Here is an 18,610-nt window from a genome sequence, read left to right on the forward strand (position 1 = left end):
GAGCTCGTTACTACACGATGGATATATAGTTTGGAATTTTTTGGACCGCTCGTGTGCTCTGCTTTTTCTCTTTTTTTTTTTTTTGTTGGTAGTCTGAGAATTTTTCAGCGTCATAATGAGCTAGTGATGTGACAAACGTGACAGTTGCTAGTGCTACTGCTGCTGCTGCTGCTGCTGTTGGTTGATACGTGAGTCATTGACGACAGGTGTCAGTTTTTTTCTTTCTTTCTTTCTTTCTTTCTTTCTCTCTGTTCCACGAGCCATTAGGGTCAGAGCCAAAAAGATAAAAAAAAAAAAAAGAACGAGATGAAGGCAAGAAAAAAAATGAATGTTGAGCGATTCTCAAGGATCCTCATCTAGGCCATCTGTAACACGTCAGATGTAAAGATGTGAGCTCGCTCGCCTCTGCGCTGTGCAGCGCGAGCGCGATATCAAAGCTTTGATAAAAAACAAAAAAAAAAAAAAACAGCATAAGAGAGAAAATCTCGGTAATTTGCTTCTTCATCGTCGTGTTTTTCCTTGTGCTGCCACCGCTGCTGCTGCTCGCTCACCTTCTCTCTCGAAAACGTTTACTTCTTGAACGCGAAGTCCCGAATTGAAGTTTCCTTCAAGCGTCGTGTATAGTACGGGGGTCGTTGGGTTGGGAGAGATAAACGAAAAAGGCAAAAAAAAAAAAAAGAAAAAGAAAATGCCAGGCAAGTAAGATAAAGCTCTCTCGAGAGAGAAAGCGTGCGTTCTGTCGACGAGGAGAAGGAGAAGGAGAAGGAGCAAGAGAGTAAAAAAAAGTATATACGCCTTCGTAAATCGCAGGTAGAGGAAAAAAGCAGTGCTTTTGCCATATATACCCTCTACTACTCCTTTCCTCTTTCTATCGTTTTTTTTTCTTTCTTTTTTCGCTCGTTCTCCTAAAGAGACTATTCTTCCGTGCGCGCGGCGCAATGACAGCATATTACGCGCTATGGGCGATAGTGAAAAGCTGCAGTTGCAGCAGCACGAGGCTCGTTTCAGAGATAGAATGAAAGAAAAAGCCTCTAACGCCTCTTTATCTTTCTTCCTTTCTCTCCGTTGTCTATATATTGTACATGCGTTAGGGCGATTCATCGACCGGTACAATACGCACAATGGGTGTAAAAAGCACTGCGGGTTGCACACACACACACACACACACACCCACAGTACATTAGAGTACACGTTTTTTTCGGTGCTGCTACTCCGCGTATGATAAAAAACGAAATGGTCAATATATATAATATTAGATCTATATATTCCTGAATAGCTTCGCTGTTCTTGCCCGATCGGCGGAGTAGGCGGCTGCACTCGAGCGCCATGCACAGCTATGAAATCTTAATCGACGTTACATTATATATATCCGAAGGGTTTTCACGAGGCAGACTGCTTCACCTACATTATCTCTCTTCGAGTTTCCGTTCACTATACTACAACGATGTGGCGAGGCGCTACTATATAGCTGCTGCTGATGCAGCGTAGTACAGTCCACGATACACACTACTAAAAAGGGTAAATGGGTTAAGGATCAAATTAGCAATTTCGATGCTGTCTATAGACGTGTTTCGCGCGCGTACAAGTGTATAGATATTTTGTGTGTGTGCATCGGACGCGTCGTACACATAATACAATATACAGCTTTGCTCAGCACTGACGTGTATTATGTAAGACCACGCTAGACCCCTCGAGAGGAGGAGTCAGGAGGAGGATAGAGATATCTCGGTGGATTTCCGTACATTTGCGTACGAGATGCCCTTAACAATGTCCTTCCTACTTGCGGCTCGAAGCTCCTCTCTATCGCATGCGATGGCCCGGGCACACAGACAGAAACACACGACAAAGCGACGACGACGACGAGAGTCTTGGGCAATTAGTTTAATCTTATACGATCGCGATAGCCGCAGTCGAGCCATAGCCACACTTGTACCATCTTCCACTGGCATCTTCGAGTGTGTGTGTGTGTGTGTGTGTGTGTGTGTGTGCTGCTGCTGCACTGCAGTCGCACGCGTTTATCTCTCAGCTGCTGCTCTCCAACATTAATTATAGCTTCTGAGTGTCTGTCTGTGTGTGTATTGACTTGACTTCGTGTGTTACTGCCAAACGCACGTACCCAGCCGGGTGTATATAGATCTATAATGTAAATATTCGTCGTTGTCCTCCTCCTCCTCTTCCTCTTCTCGGCTAAACTTAAAGTCGAAATATTATTCGCTCGACGTTTGTCGCGCAGAGGACTCGTGGAACGCGTAGAGACTTTGATGCTGCTGCTGCTGCTGCTTGGATATGCGTGAAATTTTCAAGTTTTCATATCTGCGCGACTCGGCCTATATACGTTTACACACACGAGATGTGCGTTACGTTATATAATGTGTTATATGTGCGGGTGCGCGGCTATGCCACGCGATACCTTCACGTATAGCATATACATGCGTGTGTATACGGAGCCGAGATGCCGTTCGTTCCCCTAATTTGAATATTTGTGGCCACCGACAGTCTTCAAAGTTTGCATAAACGTGTAGAATGTGTATACTCCACATACACCGTGTGTATGTGTGTGTGTGTCCTGTATATATAAGGATCCCTTATATCCTTCCGCAGCTACTACTACCACTACTACTAGCCCCCGTATCTGGTTTATGCAGCTAAGTTAGTCTCGGAGCCGCTGAGCGCGACTGTTTCGTATAATCCAGATTTAGTCGTATACGTATGCGTTATATGCATTTCTGTATGTGTGTCTCTGACCTGACGGTGTGTACACGAGCGAGGAATAGATTTATTCAACGAGCGGCCAATTATTTATCGTGTTTTGCTCGCGTATACGCAGATCGTGTGTGATTATAAGCGTCGGCGGATACATTTCGTTGGGTCCACGAAATTATCATCAGGTTTTCAAGATTTGACTTTTGCTTGCGTTGCTTATTATGCTCAATTAACAGAGAATTATATTTTATGACTAAAATGTTATAAATCATATTGGTAAATATTTTAATTGAAAAATTTTCTAATAAGTTCTTTTATCATTGCGCTAACCCGCTTATGATAAAAATATATTACCCGATACTTTATTATTTCAGGATTCTTCATGGTTTTTCTTTCGATTGTTTTCTCTTCACAGGTACCACGTGCGATTTCGTTAGATCCATCGTTTTAAAATTTAAAAACTTCTCAATTTCACCCAGTCCCAGTAGCTTCTCATTTTTTCGATAAAAATCCTTCAAACCGCAGCAATACATTCGACCGTATTTTATTACACTGTGATCAGGAAAAATCTGATTACACTCTTCCAATTCCTTGCATTTTTTGTAATTAACTCCACTTGTGAATTCTCCTTCTTTCAAATAAGGATTGTTGACGACTAAGAAGCAGATGGATTCTTCTGCTTTTTTGTCTACTACACACTTGTACAATATTTTTGGCACGGGTAATTTGTTATCACCGCCCAAAAAGATTGGTTTGTCTTCGAGCTCCATGACATCGAAACCACCGGTCCAGGTGTGCAGAGGATGTTTCTTTTCATTCGACAAAATTCGAATGTAATCTTCTATGATAAACCAATTTCCTTCGTTTACTGTATTCCACATGGGGACGGTATTTGCGTAAAAATAAGTGGCTTCTCTTTCAGTTTTAAAAATTTTATCGCCTCGTGCGACTAAATGCCCGCGTGACAAGTACATCTGTTTTCCTAAAACACAATTGTAAAATATTTAAAAAATTTTTTAAACAAATTAAATTAAAATTGAAATAAACACATACCTTTTCTCTTAAAAACGTATTTTTTACCATTACTGTTACCCAGAATACGATTCAAACTGGCAACTTGAATCGGTACTGCATAGGGACTTCTCTTTTCCTTAGTCATCGACAGTCCATTATAGAGCGTACCAGACTTGAATTTAAACGTTTGGCTGCAAGACTGACAAAAAACGTCCGTAGACGAGCGCGACTGTGTCGGTTGGATGACGCTGTGCGACCAGAGCGTCTCCGCGGCCAGCTCGTCGTGACAGAGATCCATGATTTTCAAAAATTTATCTTTACCCAGCTCGTGTCCGATGGCATACTTGTGGCCTCGCGAACATCTACCCTCGATCTTCTTCAGCACTGGACTATTGCTTTGGTCAGGTTTCAGTGCGCACGAGAGAGTTTTAAAAGTCACGATTTCGCTGTCGAATTGGACTTCGTTGCTTTTCAGGCATTTGACGCTCTTCACGCTCTTGACTATATTGTCCGGGCTCGATGTTTCTTTTCTGGCGTGTTTTTTCGAATTTTTAGGTTTGAAATCTTTATTATTGTTAGGTTTTCCTTGCGATCCTAGACCAGGACATAATAAGAACATTTTTTCTCCCTCGTTGAAATGAAGGTGAGATGCATCGCCTGCAGTTGGATATACGAGTTTCGGACGTCCATTCGATTCTGTGAAAACCAGTGGCGATTTGTCAACATCCATATCTTTTTGAATGTGTATGCGGCATTTTGTTGCATCTGAAATTGAGTGATCCACGACAATATATCAATTTAACATTCAGTGGATTGAACATCTCGATTTCAGAATAGTTTCATCATCGAACGATGCAATCATGAAATTCGTGTAAAATTTTCTATTGAATGATTGCGTGTACTTACACGTCACAGCAGCGAAATATATTGTTAAAATGTAAATGAAAAAAAATGTTGAAAAAAACGTCATTAGACCGCTCGTGTTACTTCGCTAAATAACTACTGAGTCGATAACTAAAAACTCGTGTATAAATAAGCTCGATAAAAAAGTCTTTCCAACAATAAGTATGAAAAAGGTCATTAGAACGTTTTACTGGATAATGATATTTATTTTACTATTCCAATTCAAATGTTTTTTTGAAAATTCCATTCAAACTATAGTTTCTTATATTTCTGCTTCATATTCTTAGAATTATTGATTTTTTTGGCAGAATTTTTTTTATATGTTTCTTTTTTAATAGTTTGGTTGTCATTTTTGTTTTTATTGTTTCGTTCGATTGGTTTTTTGGTCAGTTTAGTTGGTTCTTTTCTTGGTTTGGTTGATTTTGTTGATTTTGTTGGTTTGGTTGGTTTTGTTGCTTCGGTTTGTTTTTTTGTTGGTTTGGTTGATTTTGTTGGTTCGATTGGTTTCGTTGTTGTCTTTCTTTTTTGTGTTTTTGTTGATTTTCTTGGTAGTTTGATTACATTTTCGTAATCTTCAATTTTTCCAATTTGTTGAACGTCTAGTCCTAAAAAATCTTTATTCTTGTTGTAAAAATCGCTTAGACTGCAACAATATAATTGTCCTTTTGTTTTATCATCATGGGTTTCAAAAAGATCATCACACTCAGAGAGTCGATTGCATTTCTCTTCTTCCTCTCCTTGCAAATAAGGATTATTGATGACTATAAAACAGATAGCCTCTTTTCCAACTTTATCCACAACACACTTGTACAAAATTTTTGGAACGGGTAATTGTTCTTTATCTTCAATCAAAAATATTGGTTTCTTTTTATTATTGACTTCAAGTTCTAAGACTTCGAAACCTCCAGTCCAGACATGCAAAAGTCGTTGTTTTTCGTCTGCTAAGTTTCTAACCTTTTCTTCCATTCTTTTCCAATTTCCATTATTTATTACGCTCCACATAGGGACTGTATTTATATAAAAATTAGTGGCTTCTTGTTCAAAACCAAAAATCATGTCAGAATTTGGAGTTAAGTGTCCTCTTTGAAAACACACATCGCAACGAATTACTGAAAAAGAAGAAAAAAAAATTTTTAGAGATTTATTAAAATTGAATTTTAAATGAAATATTGCTCGTACTTCCGTTTGAGTCCGGTTTCTCAGTATAGTAAATGTGCGTTCGATCAGACAAAACTTTTTTTTGGTTTGGCTTATCGTAAGGGCTTTTTTTACTTGTTATTCCAAGTTTTTCATAGAGATTACGTTTAAATGACGATAATTTCGATGTGCTTTGATAAGAAACGCCTTTTTCCCTCTCTTTAACTATCTTAGCTGGATGTACGACATGGTGCGACCAGAATGTATCTACATTATCTTGGTTATGACAAAGATCGATTATATCAAAAGATTTATATTTTCCTTTGTTGATTTCCACGTTGTATTGAATGACGTATTTTTGGCCATAACTTGTTTTTCGTCGTTTATTTGTACCCACGATCTCTCGGGAACACAGCTTACCAGAGATTTCCATTAGGACTACTTTTTCGCTTTTTTTTGGGAGGTCGGCGCAAAGAATATTTGCGAATTCAATTTCTATGCCATCGAATTGAACCATGCTGCCTTTCACGCATTCTACAGTTACTATGCTTCGGTCAATCTTATCAAATCGTGTCTTGTTGCCCGTAAATTTCCACCCCGGGCAAAATAAAGAGATTTTTTCTCCTTTGTTAAAATGAAGGTTACCGTGCACGTCATCTGGGTAAGCAAATTCTAAAACACCCTCCACTTCTTTAAAAACTATCGGTGATCTTTTAACCATATGCTTATCAATGTGTATAAGACATTGTGGAACTTTCGTGGCATCTGTTCTCTCTGGAATTTAATGAAAATATAATAATCGCAAGCTTTAAGATAAAATTGATCTAATTTACTTAGAAATAATTAAATACTTAAATAATTGTGGAAACTCACCTGACAGATCAGCCAAATACGTTGTTAAAATAAAAAAATATATTAAAATAAACGTCATTCCAACACTCGTGATAACTCGTAAAGTAACTACTAAATTGGTTGATAATATCCTGTAGTTTTATAATCACGGTAAAAACCGCCATTTTGAATAATAAGTATGAATTATAAGTAATAAAATTTATTCGCTATGACGTTTGACACTTAAATTTTATGTTTTTATCTAAAATTGTTATCGAACGGACGAGTAGTCGATTAAAACTGTTTTACGCCAAAAATGAAGCTTTAACGAATACGGATTTTCTTGAATTGTTCTTTTAATCTAGACCTAATGATTAAGCACTATTTATAATTTTTTTAAAAATCTTTTATTATTTATAATTACATTAATACTAGTTAATTGGTACTAATGTTTATCGTTCATTCTTTACTTTACAGAAAAGGCTTTATTTTAATAATGATTGTACGAAAATCTTTTAATCAATACCAAAATAATTATGTGTACTTCGTAGATGTTGAGATTTAGCGCAGACCAGTCTTTAACTTTTCGGGTAATTAGTTTTTTGTATTAGTTTTTAATCATTATCAACACTGGAGAATCTGAATCTCTGAATCAGCCGCAAAAGTTTTATGTAAGAAATAGTTCTAGTGAGCAGTAAATGGTAACTAAAATGATATTTTTTAATAGAAATAGCGAATATCTTTAATATTCTTAGATATCTTTAGATTCTAATCAAAATGCAATTATTCGAATAAATTTTTTTTATTTTAAATAATAGTTAGCATTGTGTTTTCATGTAAAATTGAAATAATTTATAACATTTTTCTGTGATTCGAGCAATTCTAATCAATATCTTGAGATTTAAATTGAAACCATATGTGGGGCGAAATTTCTCAAAACTCCTAGCGCCCCGCGCAACAGCGTTTTTAAGCGAAATTGTTCAATTTCTAAACCGCTCTAAAAGTACCTAAACGAACCTGGAAAAATGAACCATCCAGTGATTTCGATAGGAAATTTGCTCAGCTTTCCGATGGTGAGGTTCAATTTTCCGGAATTTTCCATTTTCACCTCGGAAAATGCAAGTAAACTTTCAAACTTGAATATCTCAAAATGCGTAAAATATATTTTGCGTTTTTTATTATTTCAATGGAAAGCTGAGGTCTTTATACATAAAAAAGTTGTTTTCAAAGTGTAATATTCATAATTTTTATGAGAGATATGAGCAAACATATTCGGTTCTCGGCCATGCGACCGCCTAGACACGCGACTCACGGCTCGCTGTAATCGCAACTCGCAGAAATGACTATGTAATTCAACTAGAAAAATTCACAATATGGTTTTTATGCATTTTTTCCTCAGCTTTCTCGTAGTGCAGTCGAATTTTTCGATAATTTACATGTTCACGAGGAAATATAGGAAATAAACGTTCAAGTCCATTTTTCCTTATGAAAATGAAAAGAATCGAAAAATCGGACTGCACCTCGAGAAAGATGAGGAAAAAACGCATAAAAACCATATTTTTATTTATTTTTCTAGTTGTCTCTCATAGAAATTATGTGTTTTACACTTTGAGAACAACTATTTTTTATATAAAAAGTCCTCAGCTTTCCATTAAAACAATAAAAGACGCAAAAAAATGAGGCATTTTGAGATATTCGAGTTTGAAAGTTTACTTGCATTTTCCGAGGTGAAAATGAAAAATTCCGGAAAATTGGACCTCACCATCGTAAAGCTGAGCAAATTTCCTATCGAAACCACTGGTTGGTTATTTTTCCAGGTTCGTTTAGGTACTTTTAGAGCGAGTTAAAAAATTGAGCAATATTCGCCCCATATCTGAATGAGGAAGATATGTAAAGATATGTAATTTCCATTTTTTATTCTTTTTCTTGTATTTAGTAATATAATACGTAAAAATCTTAAAAATCGTTGCAACAAGGAAGTCGATTTTACTACTCTTCGTAAAAAGCGTCAATATAATAATAATACCCCTTCTTTTTTTTACTGCGACTGTTGCGTCATGCTCATTGTTTCAAATGTCATACCTTTGTAAAGAATTAATCATTCGATGATTTAAAAAAATTCTACATTGCGTGCGATCCCAATAGTTTTTTTTGTGAGATATGCAAAATTTCCTTTCATCTTTGCTGCACTATACATGTAAATATGCAAAAACCAGCCAAATTTCTATAAGAAACTAACCTAACAAAGATTATTTACCGTTTAAATACATCACATTACGCCATGTGTGGCATTGCAGAATTAAATGCAGCGCCTGCTGTATGCTAACACACGTGTACAAGGTTTCGTGGGATCAGTACTGATAACAAATACTGAAGTTACACGATTCGAAAAATAAATTTGTATACGTGAGAGTCAAAAATAGTAGCAAATGTTGAGTTCAGAGGATTGTAAAATATTTAGTCTATTAATTCAATCAATTATTGCAGGGAAAAATAAATAAAATTTAAAATCACAAGTCTCCGTGTCATTGAAATACTTTCGGAGTATTTACGAATAAAGCCATCATTTTATTATCCTTTAACGGTCTTTCTCGTAGTCTTTCTCAATGCCTTCTTGGCTCTCACGACCGGTGGCAACTTCATGACCTTGTAATTCAAGAACTTCTCGACTTCGTCCAATCCCAGCAGCTGCCTGTTCCTTCGATAAAAGTCGTTCAGACTGCAGCAATACATAAGTCCGCGTTCCAGATCGTTGTGATTCGGAAAGATGGCGTTGCACGCCTTGAGTTTCTCGCATCTGTCGTACTTGTCTCCGTTCGCCGCGTACTCCTTCTTGCTCAGATACGGATTGTTGACGACCACGAAGCAGACGGATTCCTTGGCCTCCCGGTCGACCACGCACTTGTACAGCAGCCTCGGCACGGGTATCTGCTTCTTGGTCGTCAAGAAGATCGGCTTGTTTTCCAGCTCGAGAATTCCGAAGCCACCGGCCCAGGCGTCCAGGGGTCGTCTCTTCGCGAACGCCAGCTCGCGCACGTAATCCTCCACCAGGTACCAATTTCCGGGATTCTCGTTGATCGATTGCCACATGGGCACGGCGTTGGCGTAGAAGAAGGTGGCTTCCTGCTCGGTCTTGTAGATCTCGTCGGCGTTGGCGGTCAGGTGTCCTCTTGCCAAGAATTTCGTGTCGCCTGCAATAGAAGACGTTCGACTAAAAATGTAACCGATAAGTTCCACAAATCATCGCATGCACTTACGCAGCTCGGTGGACACGTATTTTTCGCCGTTATTTTTACCAAGAATATGATTCAGCGTCTCGAGCTGATTCGTTATCTTGTAAGGACACTTTGCGGACATGGATATGTTTTTGTAAAGCAAACCAGCCCGGAAATTCGGCCTCTTGGGATTTTTCTGTCTAAAGCCGTGCACGTTCGTGGGCAGCACGACGTTGTGCGACCACAGCGTCTCCGACACCTGCTCGTCGTGGCACAGGTGTATCGTCTCCAAGAATCGCCCGTCGGCCATCTCGAAGCCGATCGCGTATTTCCGACCCCTCGAGCATCTCTCGTTGGTCTCCTTCATGACCGGGCCGTGGCTCGCCTTCTCGGTCCAGTTGCAAGACAGAGTCTTGAAGTCCACGATTTTGCCGTCGAATTTGATCTTGTTGCCTTGGACGCATCTGACGGTCTCCACGTCCTCGTCGATACGGTTGGATCTTTGTGATTTTTTCTTTCCACCGACACCGGCGGCAGAGTGTTGCAAGTGTCCGGACTCCGTGACGCGTATGCCACGGAAATCCTGACCCGGACAGAACACGGATATCTCCTCGCCCTCGTCGAAGCGAAGATTGGCCGGGTCGTCCGGGGTAGGGTACACGAAATTCGGCCGATCGTTTTTCTCATCCTGGGTAACGACCATCGGCGAATTCTTGATATCCATGTCGTCTATAATACTTATTCGACATTCTCCTGCGTCTGCAAAAAAAAAAAAGCAAATCAGTCATAAATGTTTGGTGTACTCGAACATCAAACGATCCGATATACGCCACTATTAACTTCCGCAACAACGTGAAATTGTTTCCCGTTCAACGCGACGAATGTGATTTGTAATATTTGAATAATTGCCCGTCCGTATGTGCGAGTGTACGTGTACTTACATGTCAGCGCAGCGCAATAGGCCGTTATAATGCAAATGAAAACATATGTCAAAGCGAGCGACATTATTATATAGCGACGCTCGCGAGGCAAAAGTATGAACTGCGACGCCGAGCGGCAGCCGATCGCTCGCCGTCATGTTTAGCAGCATTGAAAATTTGCACATAAAATACACTTACACACATCGCGCTATATAACGAGCACGATCTCGACTAATAATTCGTTTTATCGTTTTGTTGGAAAAAAAGTACGATCGTTTTTAACGTTTTCGAGTGTATGGAAACGATGTTTATTATTTAAACTTCGTCGTATTGTTTCGAGCGCTTTATTCGCTCGGGGATAATATTAGTTCGTATCGCAGGCAATTTAAACTCGATCGACGATCAAATATTTTTTAATACTTATAATGATTCTTGTTTTTTTGCACAATATCGCTCCTCGTGCGATCAAACGTGCCTAACACGTATTCTACATGAAAAAAGATTTAATTTAACCAAATCACGTACATAGAAATTAATCTAAATCGGTTATCTCGAATTATTTCGATTGACATATTAATAATGGCGCTCCGCGAATAACCCGCGCACATGACCATGAAAACGAAAGAAACGCGACAGCTGTTGATAAGGCAATTACTCGGCGCGTATTACAGTTCACGATCGCTGCACAATAATCGATTTATTTATGTTTTTTGTTAATTTGTCAACACGCCGTTAAATATATCGACCGATAACGATCGACACGCGCGCGCATCAATAACTAATTCAATGTCCGCAGAGAGAGAGAGAGAGAAGAGCTTCGCGTACGTACGAATTCCAATCGGCCGAGATCAGTACAGATATATATCACGGCATATAGTACGTGAAAGTCATTGCGTATGGCCTGCAAATATTTGTTGTAACAACGTTATACGCGTTTCGCCTAGGAGTGTGTGTGTGTGTATATAAATTAAATTTAAATAAACCGCGAGCTCGAGTTTATACAAGCGCAAAACTTGGTCCGCGCGATCAGCAGTACCCTTTGATAAATTCTAAATACACACGCGAACACATTAACAATCGATTTAACGCCGACATAATGCGCGCGCGGGAATGACGATTGACCCTCTCTTTCTCTCTCTCTCTCTCTCTATATGCTGTGAATAGCGACACGAGTATAAACATTATACAGCTATATACATCTCGCAATGTTTTGCGTGGGCGCTTTGCGTTTGCTAGTTATTATTATCATTATTATTATTCTCATCGACGACGAATTAAAATACTTAACGGGTCACTGCGCCTCTGCTGTGGCCGCTGCCGCTGCTGCGCTCCTCTAACTCTTTGTGTGTGCACGCGAGTGTTTGCTCAATATAATGGTGCAGCAGCGGCACAAGCTGCGGATACTATGATTAATGGAACTTTGGTGTGAGCTTGTGTACGTGTGTGTGTGTGTGTGTGTGTGTGTATGTGTGTGCGGCACCGCACGAAATTGCGTCGTTCAAAAACGGGCGCATCACTGATTTATCGAGTCACTGGTGTTTCACAACTAACACGATACATCTCGCCCGTGCGGGTATAAAATGTGCATTGTATGTATTATACACAGAGTGAGCATCGGGGATGGTAATCTCGGTGTATGTGTATGTGTGCAGCGATGCGCCCTTCGTTTTAGACGCCCGCAAATAAAAAACCGCGCATCGAATAATGGCATGCGACGACGACGACGGCGACGACGACGACGACGACGATAGAGATGTTTCGGGGGAGGGTTAATACGACATACCGTGACGCGACATTATATAATATATGTAAGATATTTAGTCTCATCAATCACGACACATGTGCGGCAAAGTTGATCATATTTATTACCCATACGTTGCATAAAAGGATCATAAGGATGCGAAGAGCTCGTGATTATAATTCTTTTTTTTTTCGATATTGCATATAAAATGCCTATCCAGAGAGGTACATAATCATCAGTCAGATTTTATCGCCCTCCCCCTTGTGCACGAGCCTATAAGTATAATGTGAATGAAGCGGAGGAGGAGAAGAAGGAGGCAAAAAAAAAATCGTATCTATGCTGCAGCTTCCTATATGCTCTCGTATACGCACGTACATTCGCGGGAGAGAGAAGCGGATGGAAAGTCGATTTAAGCGCATAATACATGGGTAATGGGAGGAGGAAGTAGTTGCGAGCTTGAATTTTTACAACCGAGGCGTTTAACTCGTCGTTTGGAATAAAATGCAACGCGCGCACGGCTATACGCGCGAGGCGGCAGATATTTCGCGATCGAGTGAAAAAATTTGCCGTTATTATTATTGTATCGTCACGCGAAAAGATGTATAAATGCGATTCATTCGAGGCTGGCACACGTCACGAATTATGTATATTTTTTTTCTCCTCGTTTAATATCTTTTGGTCGCATCGAATGCACGACATTATAGAAGGGTCCGCAGAGCTATACAGAGCCCGGCCTTTGAAGGACTGATGAGCAAAATTTAATTCAATGCGAGAGTGGATTCTCGAAACCGCACCCAGGCACACGTACATATATATAATATATGTCATATACATATAAATGGCTAAAGGCTCAAAGCGCCATTTCAAATGTGCATGTTCATTTTACTGTGGGACAGAGAGAGAGAGAGAGAGAGAGAGAGATAGGGGGAGAGAGTCACGCAGCAAGTTAGATCTCATGATTTATTCCATCTGTTTCGATGCTCCCGCGCGCGCGCGCTGCAAGCTCCAAAACTTTGCTACAAGAAATTCCTCGTGTAGGACTCGTAAGTTGCACCTTGTGCATCGTATTATGCGCGCGGAGCAGCTCGGCGCTTGTTTATTCCAGCTTTATAGTATAGTATATATAGTTTTGAGACGCTGCTGCTACTGTGCTCGCGCGTATCTATGTACGAGGGAGCAACAAAACTTTCGTTCGCGAGAGAGATAGAGAGGGAGAATTCTCGGAGGCTTGTAGCGCCTCGAGACGCAATTATATACCCTAATTCGAGTGCAATCAACTACTACCGTGAGAGTAAAAAGCGAGTACTTATTGCCAACGACGCGAGTGCGTGCGAGTATCGTTGAGCTTTTCGAAAGTATGTATAGAAAATGATTGCCGAGGTCCATGGCGGTGCTTATGAATTTTTCATCCACGTTCATTCCATCTAAATTGATTCGCCATATACATATACGTACACGAGGCGTTGATTATCTTACCTGCGGCAATGAGCGCGTGGGAGTTTATACATAAAGCCCCGTGATTTCCATGTATGCAAGCTCGATAAAGAGCTTCTTTTCGTGTACGTTTTATTTCGCTGTTTTTGTATTTCTTTATTTTTTAGCATAAACAAATCGAGTTGATTGCGATTTGTTTGTGCACGTATCGATGGCGCGTGTGGGGGAGATTTAACGATCAACCAGCTTTTTTTTTTTTAACGAACGTGGCTTCTCCTTTTTTTTTGCGCGTATAACGATAAAAGACACCGCCCAAAAAAAAAATTCAACGAAGCGCTTCTTTCGACGAAAACAAAGGGCTTACAGTGCGCGTTTTCGGGACGTGGTATCGAGACGTTAATTCACACCTATACTCGAAGCTGCGCGCGATATCCGCCAAACTGCGGTGGCGCGTGCGTAATATTTTTACGCGCGCACGACGACGGCCGTGGCGGTAACCCGCGCGCGGCGGCGGCGCATCCGCGTACGAGAATTTTAAACGAAGAATTAAAATAACAAATAAAAAGTGAGTGACCGTGTCGATGCGTGAAATTTTAAAATAACACCAGCATCGATCACACGGTAGTTGTGGCGTAGGCGGTGCGAACGTATGTACTACCTGTGTATAATATGGGTGTGCGTGAATAGATATACGTATGTATACGATGCAATTTTACACGCCTGCCTCTAATGAATAATTCAAGCTCGGGCTGACCCACCAAAAGCTTATACAGCTCTGCACACGTATTAACTAGATATATATATATTTCTGAAATTTCTATCATTCTCGAGACTTCCCGGCGTGTTTGCTTTGCGTGCGATCTTTTACCTTTACTTCTTTTCTCTTTTTTTATGGGTGTTTGTTTACGAATTTCGACATTTCGGACGATCATATCCATAATTTGAAAAATTTTTAAAACGACTCATACTTTTATTTCACTTTGCCACTTGTAGATTTACAGATGAAGGTGTACTCGCCATTTGGTAGCAGAAGCAGGCATTAATTATGATATTCAAAACACATTTGACGCACAGTGAAAACATTTCAAAATAATTCATACGATTGCATTCTCGTGGGTATTTTATGCAATTTATATAAGAAAATAAATCAGTACCCATAAATCAATTTTCAACAAAAATCCCTCGTAAAATTACGTCAAATGAATTTCAGTATCGTGTGCTGATTCCATATTACATCTGAATTAAATTTAAGGTTTTTAACACAGTACACGTAGCTTTTTTTTACACTCAACAGCTAGAACATCTCTTCGCAAAGTCTCATTGAGTTTCGAACAATTAACAAAAAGACCGAAAGGCAAACGTGTATTTAGCAAAAGTATACAAGCGCGCCAATCTATCCCGCGCGTCCGTGCGTATGCGTACATATATATCGGTGTACGTACACGTGAACATACGCGCGCGCAAAAAGCAGCAGTTGGGTTTTCATAATTAATTAGAGACTAAAAGCACACGAACACACGCAACACACACACACTCGGAGCTTGCAGAAAATTCGATCAATCAAGCTCGGGATTGATCGTATTATATGTATGAGAGTACAGAGCCTCGCTTCGCATACACGTACATACAGGGATATGTGCGGCTTTACTCGTACTGCCACTACTACTACTACTATCTCGCTTATGACATATCCGCGCGACGACGATTTGACGCCACGCGTATATGTGTGTGTGTAGCTTAGATCGTCGAAGCAAATACATAAAAAAGGATTTTTTTTTTTTTTACATTCTGATGTCGACGTCGAAAAAAATGTCTGATTGAATATTTAACGTACGAAGCGTTGGGTACCTTTCCTCCCTTTTTTCCTCGAGTACGCGCGCAAACATATTTTTCAATCACTCTGACGGTAGTATAGTGCGTTATAACGCATTCAAATAAGGGATACAAAGGATATGCTTTTACGCGTGTTGTCATCGTCGTCCTCGTCGTCGTAACGTCAACGCGAAAATCCAGAATCTAGCTCTCTCTCTCTCTCTCCCTCTCTTGGGCTCTCTCTGCAGCACATTTCGCTCTCTGCGTATGCTGCTGCACAACCTATGTACCAACACCACCACTACTACTACTACTACTACTACTACTACTACTACTAGCCCAGCTGCTGCAGCTGCAGCAGAGCTCTCATAATTGAATTATTTTTCAATTGCTTTTGATGGAAAATTTTCAGTCATTGTTTGTCGTCGTCGACGTCGTCGTCGTTAATGCACATCCATTCGACATACATAAATCTGTCTTTCGGCAGCGTCGTGCATTTGTATGTGTGCATACGCGAGGCGCGCTTCAATTCGTTCATTTACTGACTCCGGTCCGCATGTATAAGAGCAAGGAACACACACACACACACACGCAGCAGTGCACATAATCCTGCGAGCTGGATAAAAGATAGAAAATGAGTAAAATGAGTGAATTCAATTTCAAAGAGATTGCCATGTAGCGTGCGCTTTGTGCATACGCATATGTGTGTGTGTGTTTGTGTGTGTGTGCGTGTGTGTGCAGTTGCTGCTCTCCTCTGTGGCGCCCGGTGGGTATATGAATGTATATGATCTGACGTCATTGTATGCACAACAGCAGCAGCAGCAGCACGTGTGACACACATTTTCACGCCAAGCACAATACGTACGTGAGCACACGCGTACAGCTCGAGCACACATGGACAACATAGTCCGCGTCTCCTTGCGCGATGTGTGTACTCGCACGTATATAGGTATATTTAAGGGTCCTTATTACATATAAACTTGGGTCGCTATTATTGTGCTTTTGCGCCGCGAAAGCTCCGCGTTTTACCCCCCCCCCCCCCCCCCCNCCCCCCCCCCCCCCCAGCTGCGCGCAGCCGAACATTTGTGCATAAGTACATCACACATGGATGCGATTGTCCTTTCGCTGTGCAGCACGCGCGTGTCTTATTCTCGACTGGAGAGAGCTTTTAATTTAATCACGAGATTAGGTTTGGTCTTTTGACTCGTGTACCGTCCCCGTCCATTGTTGGATATATACGGAGCTCGCGGCTGTACTGCTTGACCAGCAAAAATTTCATAGATAAATCAAAGTTTATCCCCCTGAAAATGTCTCGAATCTTGTTTACATCGTTTACCCTTTTTTTCACTGCTACACGTTCGCGCGTGCAACGCCCAACCAAAAGTGCCAGTTAATTTTTGTCTTCCTGGCATTATGATGCCACACACACACACACACACACACACAATTCAAAAAATTCAAGTTTACCTCCGTGCATACATACCATGCATATTATATACTTTATACTACTTACACAGCCCGCGCGCAGCTCGCTGCACTTTGAGCGCGGCGCACGATACGTACACGTACCGTCGTCCGAATGTTGTTTTGGGCTCGTTAACCTCGTCTTTACATTTGTCGGTGGAAAATAATTCAACTTGAATTTTCAGGGGCATATACGTGTAAGCCATTAGGCATATAGTGTATACACATGTAGCCCTCTACGCGTTGGTGTAATTTATTTATCGTCAAAGCAAAAAACGCACATATGAGTGTGTGTATGTATACGTACTATGCATGAATCAGTAAAAAGCAGAGGATATATGTACTCGTCGTCGTCGTCGTCGTCGTCGCGAAAGCAGAGCAGCAAAAAAAAACGAAGCAGAGTAAAAAAAAAAAAAAAGAAAAAAAGAAATAGTTTACTCACGTATGGCTGAAGGCTACTACTCTTCGCTTCAATTTTTCAATCTCCCCGCTCGTTCGTTCGTCTCCTTTGTGCAGCAGCAGCAGCAGCAGCAGCGGTGGCGGCGGCAGCGAAAAAAAAAGTTGTGCGCCAGTAATTTTCATCACTCGGCAAAGCGGACGTTTTCCATTCGATGTTTCGCTATATATGTGTCATATACGTATATGCATCGTGCTCGTTGTCACGGATAAGCATCGCGTATGCACACATCCATCCTTCCACACACACACACACATGCGCGCGGCTTATATGTATCGGAACGGAGAAGCGAGCGAGCGAAAGAAACAGAGAGAAAAAAGAAAAGCATAATTTTACCTCTTCCTCTGTGCGCCGTGTGAACAGTGAGGCGTGCTGCGCGCGCGCGCGGGCAAAGTAGCCTCTTTGGCTCCGAGACACGTGCCGGAGCGCAGTAGCGGCAGCAGCTTGGTATGTATATAACGCGTTCGGTATACTACCCAAGACAATATGCCGCTCATAATGAGAAGAGCAATTGTTGTACACAGAAGGCAGCGCGTGGCTATTAATGCTCGAGGAAAGCCTGAAATGTGTATTGACGCGTGTCCCTCCCACGTCGTCGTCTCGTCGTTGAAAGTCGATTACACGAACAACATCGATGATAAAAAAAAAAAAAAAAAAAAAAAAAAAAAAAAAAAAAAAAAAAAAAAAAAAAAAAAAAAAAAAAAAAAAAAAAAAAAAAAAAAAAAAAAAAAAAAAAAAAAAAAAAAAAAAAAAAAAAAAAAAAAAAAAAAAAAAAAAAAAAAAAAAAAAAAAAAAAAAAAAAAAAAAAAAAAAAAAAAAAAAAAAAAAAAAAAAAAAAAAAAAAAAAAAAAAAAAAAAAAAAAAAAAAAAAAAAAAAAAAAAAAAAAAAAAAAAAAAAAAAAAAAAAAAAAAAAAAAAAAAAAAAAAAAAAAAAAAAAAAAAAAAAAAAAAAAAAAAAAAAAAAAAAAAAAAAAAAAAA

At 40.0% G+C, this 18,610-nt stretch overlaps 3 protein-coding genes across 9 annotated transcripts in view; 1 reads left to right on the forward strand and 2 right to left on the reverse strand.

Annotated features, from left to right (window-relative positions):
* Positions 1 to 18,610, forward strand: part of LOC106656540 (potassium voltage-gated channel protein Shal) — a 107,379-nt gene that overhangs the window by 52,542 nt on the left and 36,227 nt on the right. The gene's annotated exons all lie outside the window — the stretch shown is intronic.
* LOC111694340 lies at positions 1,200 to 4,699 on the reverse strand. The gene is made up of 2 exons (XM_023462139.1): positions 3,757 to 4,699; positions 1,200 to 3,685 (listed from the first exon to the last, which is right to left on the reverse strand). The coding sequence occupies exons 1-2, from the start codon at positions 4,445 to 4,447 to the stop codon at positions 3,084 to 3,086; spliced, it is 1,293 nt and encodes a 430-aa protein (XP_023317907.1). The 5' UTR covers positions 4,448 to 4,699; the 3' UTR covers positions 1,200 to 3,083.
* Positions 8,441 to 17,662, reverse strand: LOC106656542. 3 transcript variants are annotated; one of them, XM_014377574.1, is made up of 3 exons: positions 17,617 to 17,662; positions 9,846 to 10,562; positions 8,441 to 9,779 (listed from the first exon to the last, which is right to left on the reverse strand). In XM_014377574.1, the coding sequence occupies exons 2-3, from the start codon at positions 10,525 to 10,527 to the stop codon at positions 9,160 to 9,162; spliced, it is 1,302 nt and encodes a 433-aa protein (XP_014233060.1). In that variant the 5' UTR covers positions 10,528 to 10,562; positions 17,617 to 17,662; the 3' UTR covers positions 8,441 to 9,159. The 3 variants fall into 3 exon arrangements, with proteins under 3 accessions (XP_014233060.1, XP_014233059.1, XP_014233061.1); XM_014377573.1 differs by lacking the exon at positions 17,617 to 17,662 and adding an exon at positions 10,745 to 10,831; XM_014377575.1 differs by lacking the exon at positions 17,617 to 17,662 and adding an exon at positions 10,632 to 10,711.

The sequence above is a fragment of the Trichogramma pretiosum genome, unplaced genomic scaffold, assembly GCF_000599845.2.
Source record: "Trichogramma pretiosum strain Unisexual culture from Peru unplaced genomic scaffold, Tpre_2.0 scaffold20, whole genome shotgun sequence".
NCBI classification, from domain to species: Eukaryota; Metazoa; Arthropoda; class Insecta; order Hymenoptera; family Trichogrammatidae; genus Trichogramma; species Trichogramma pretiosum.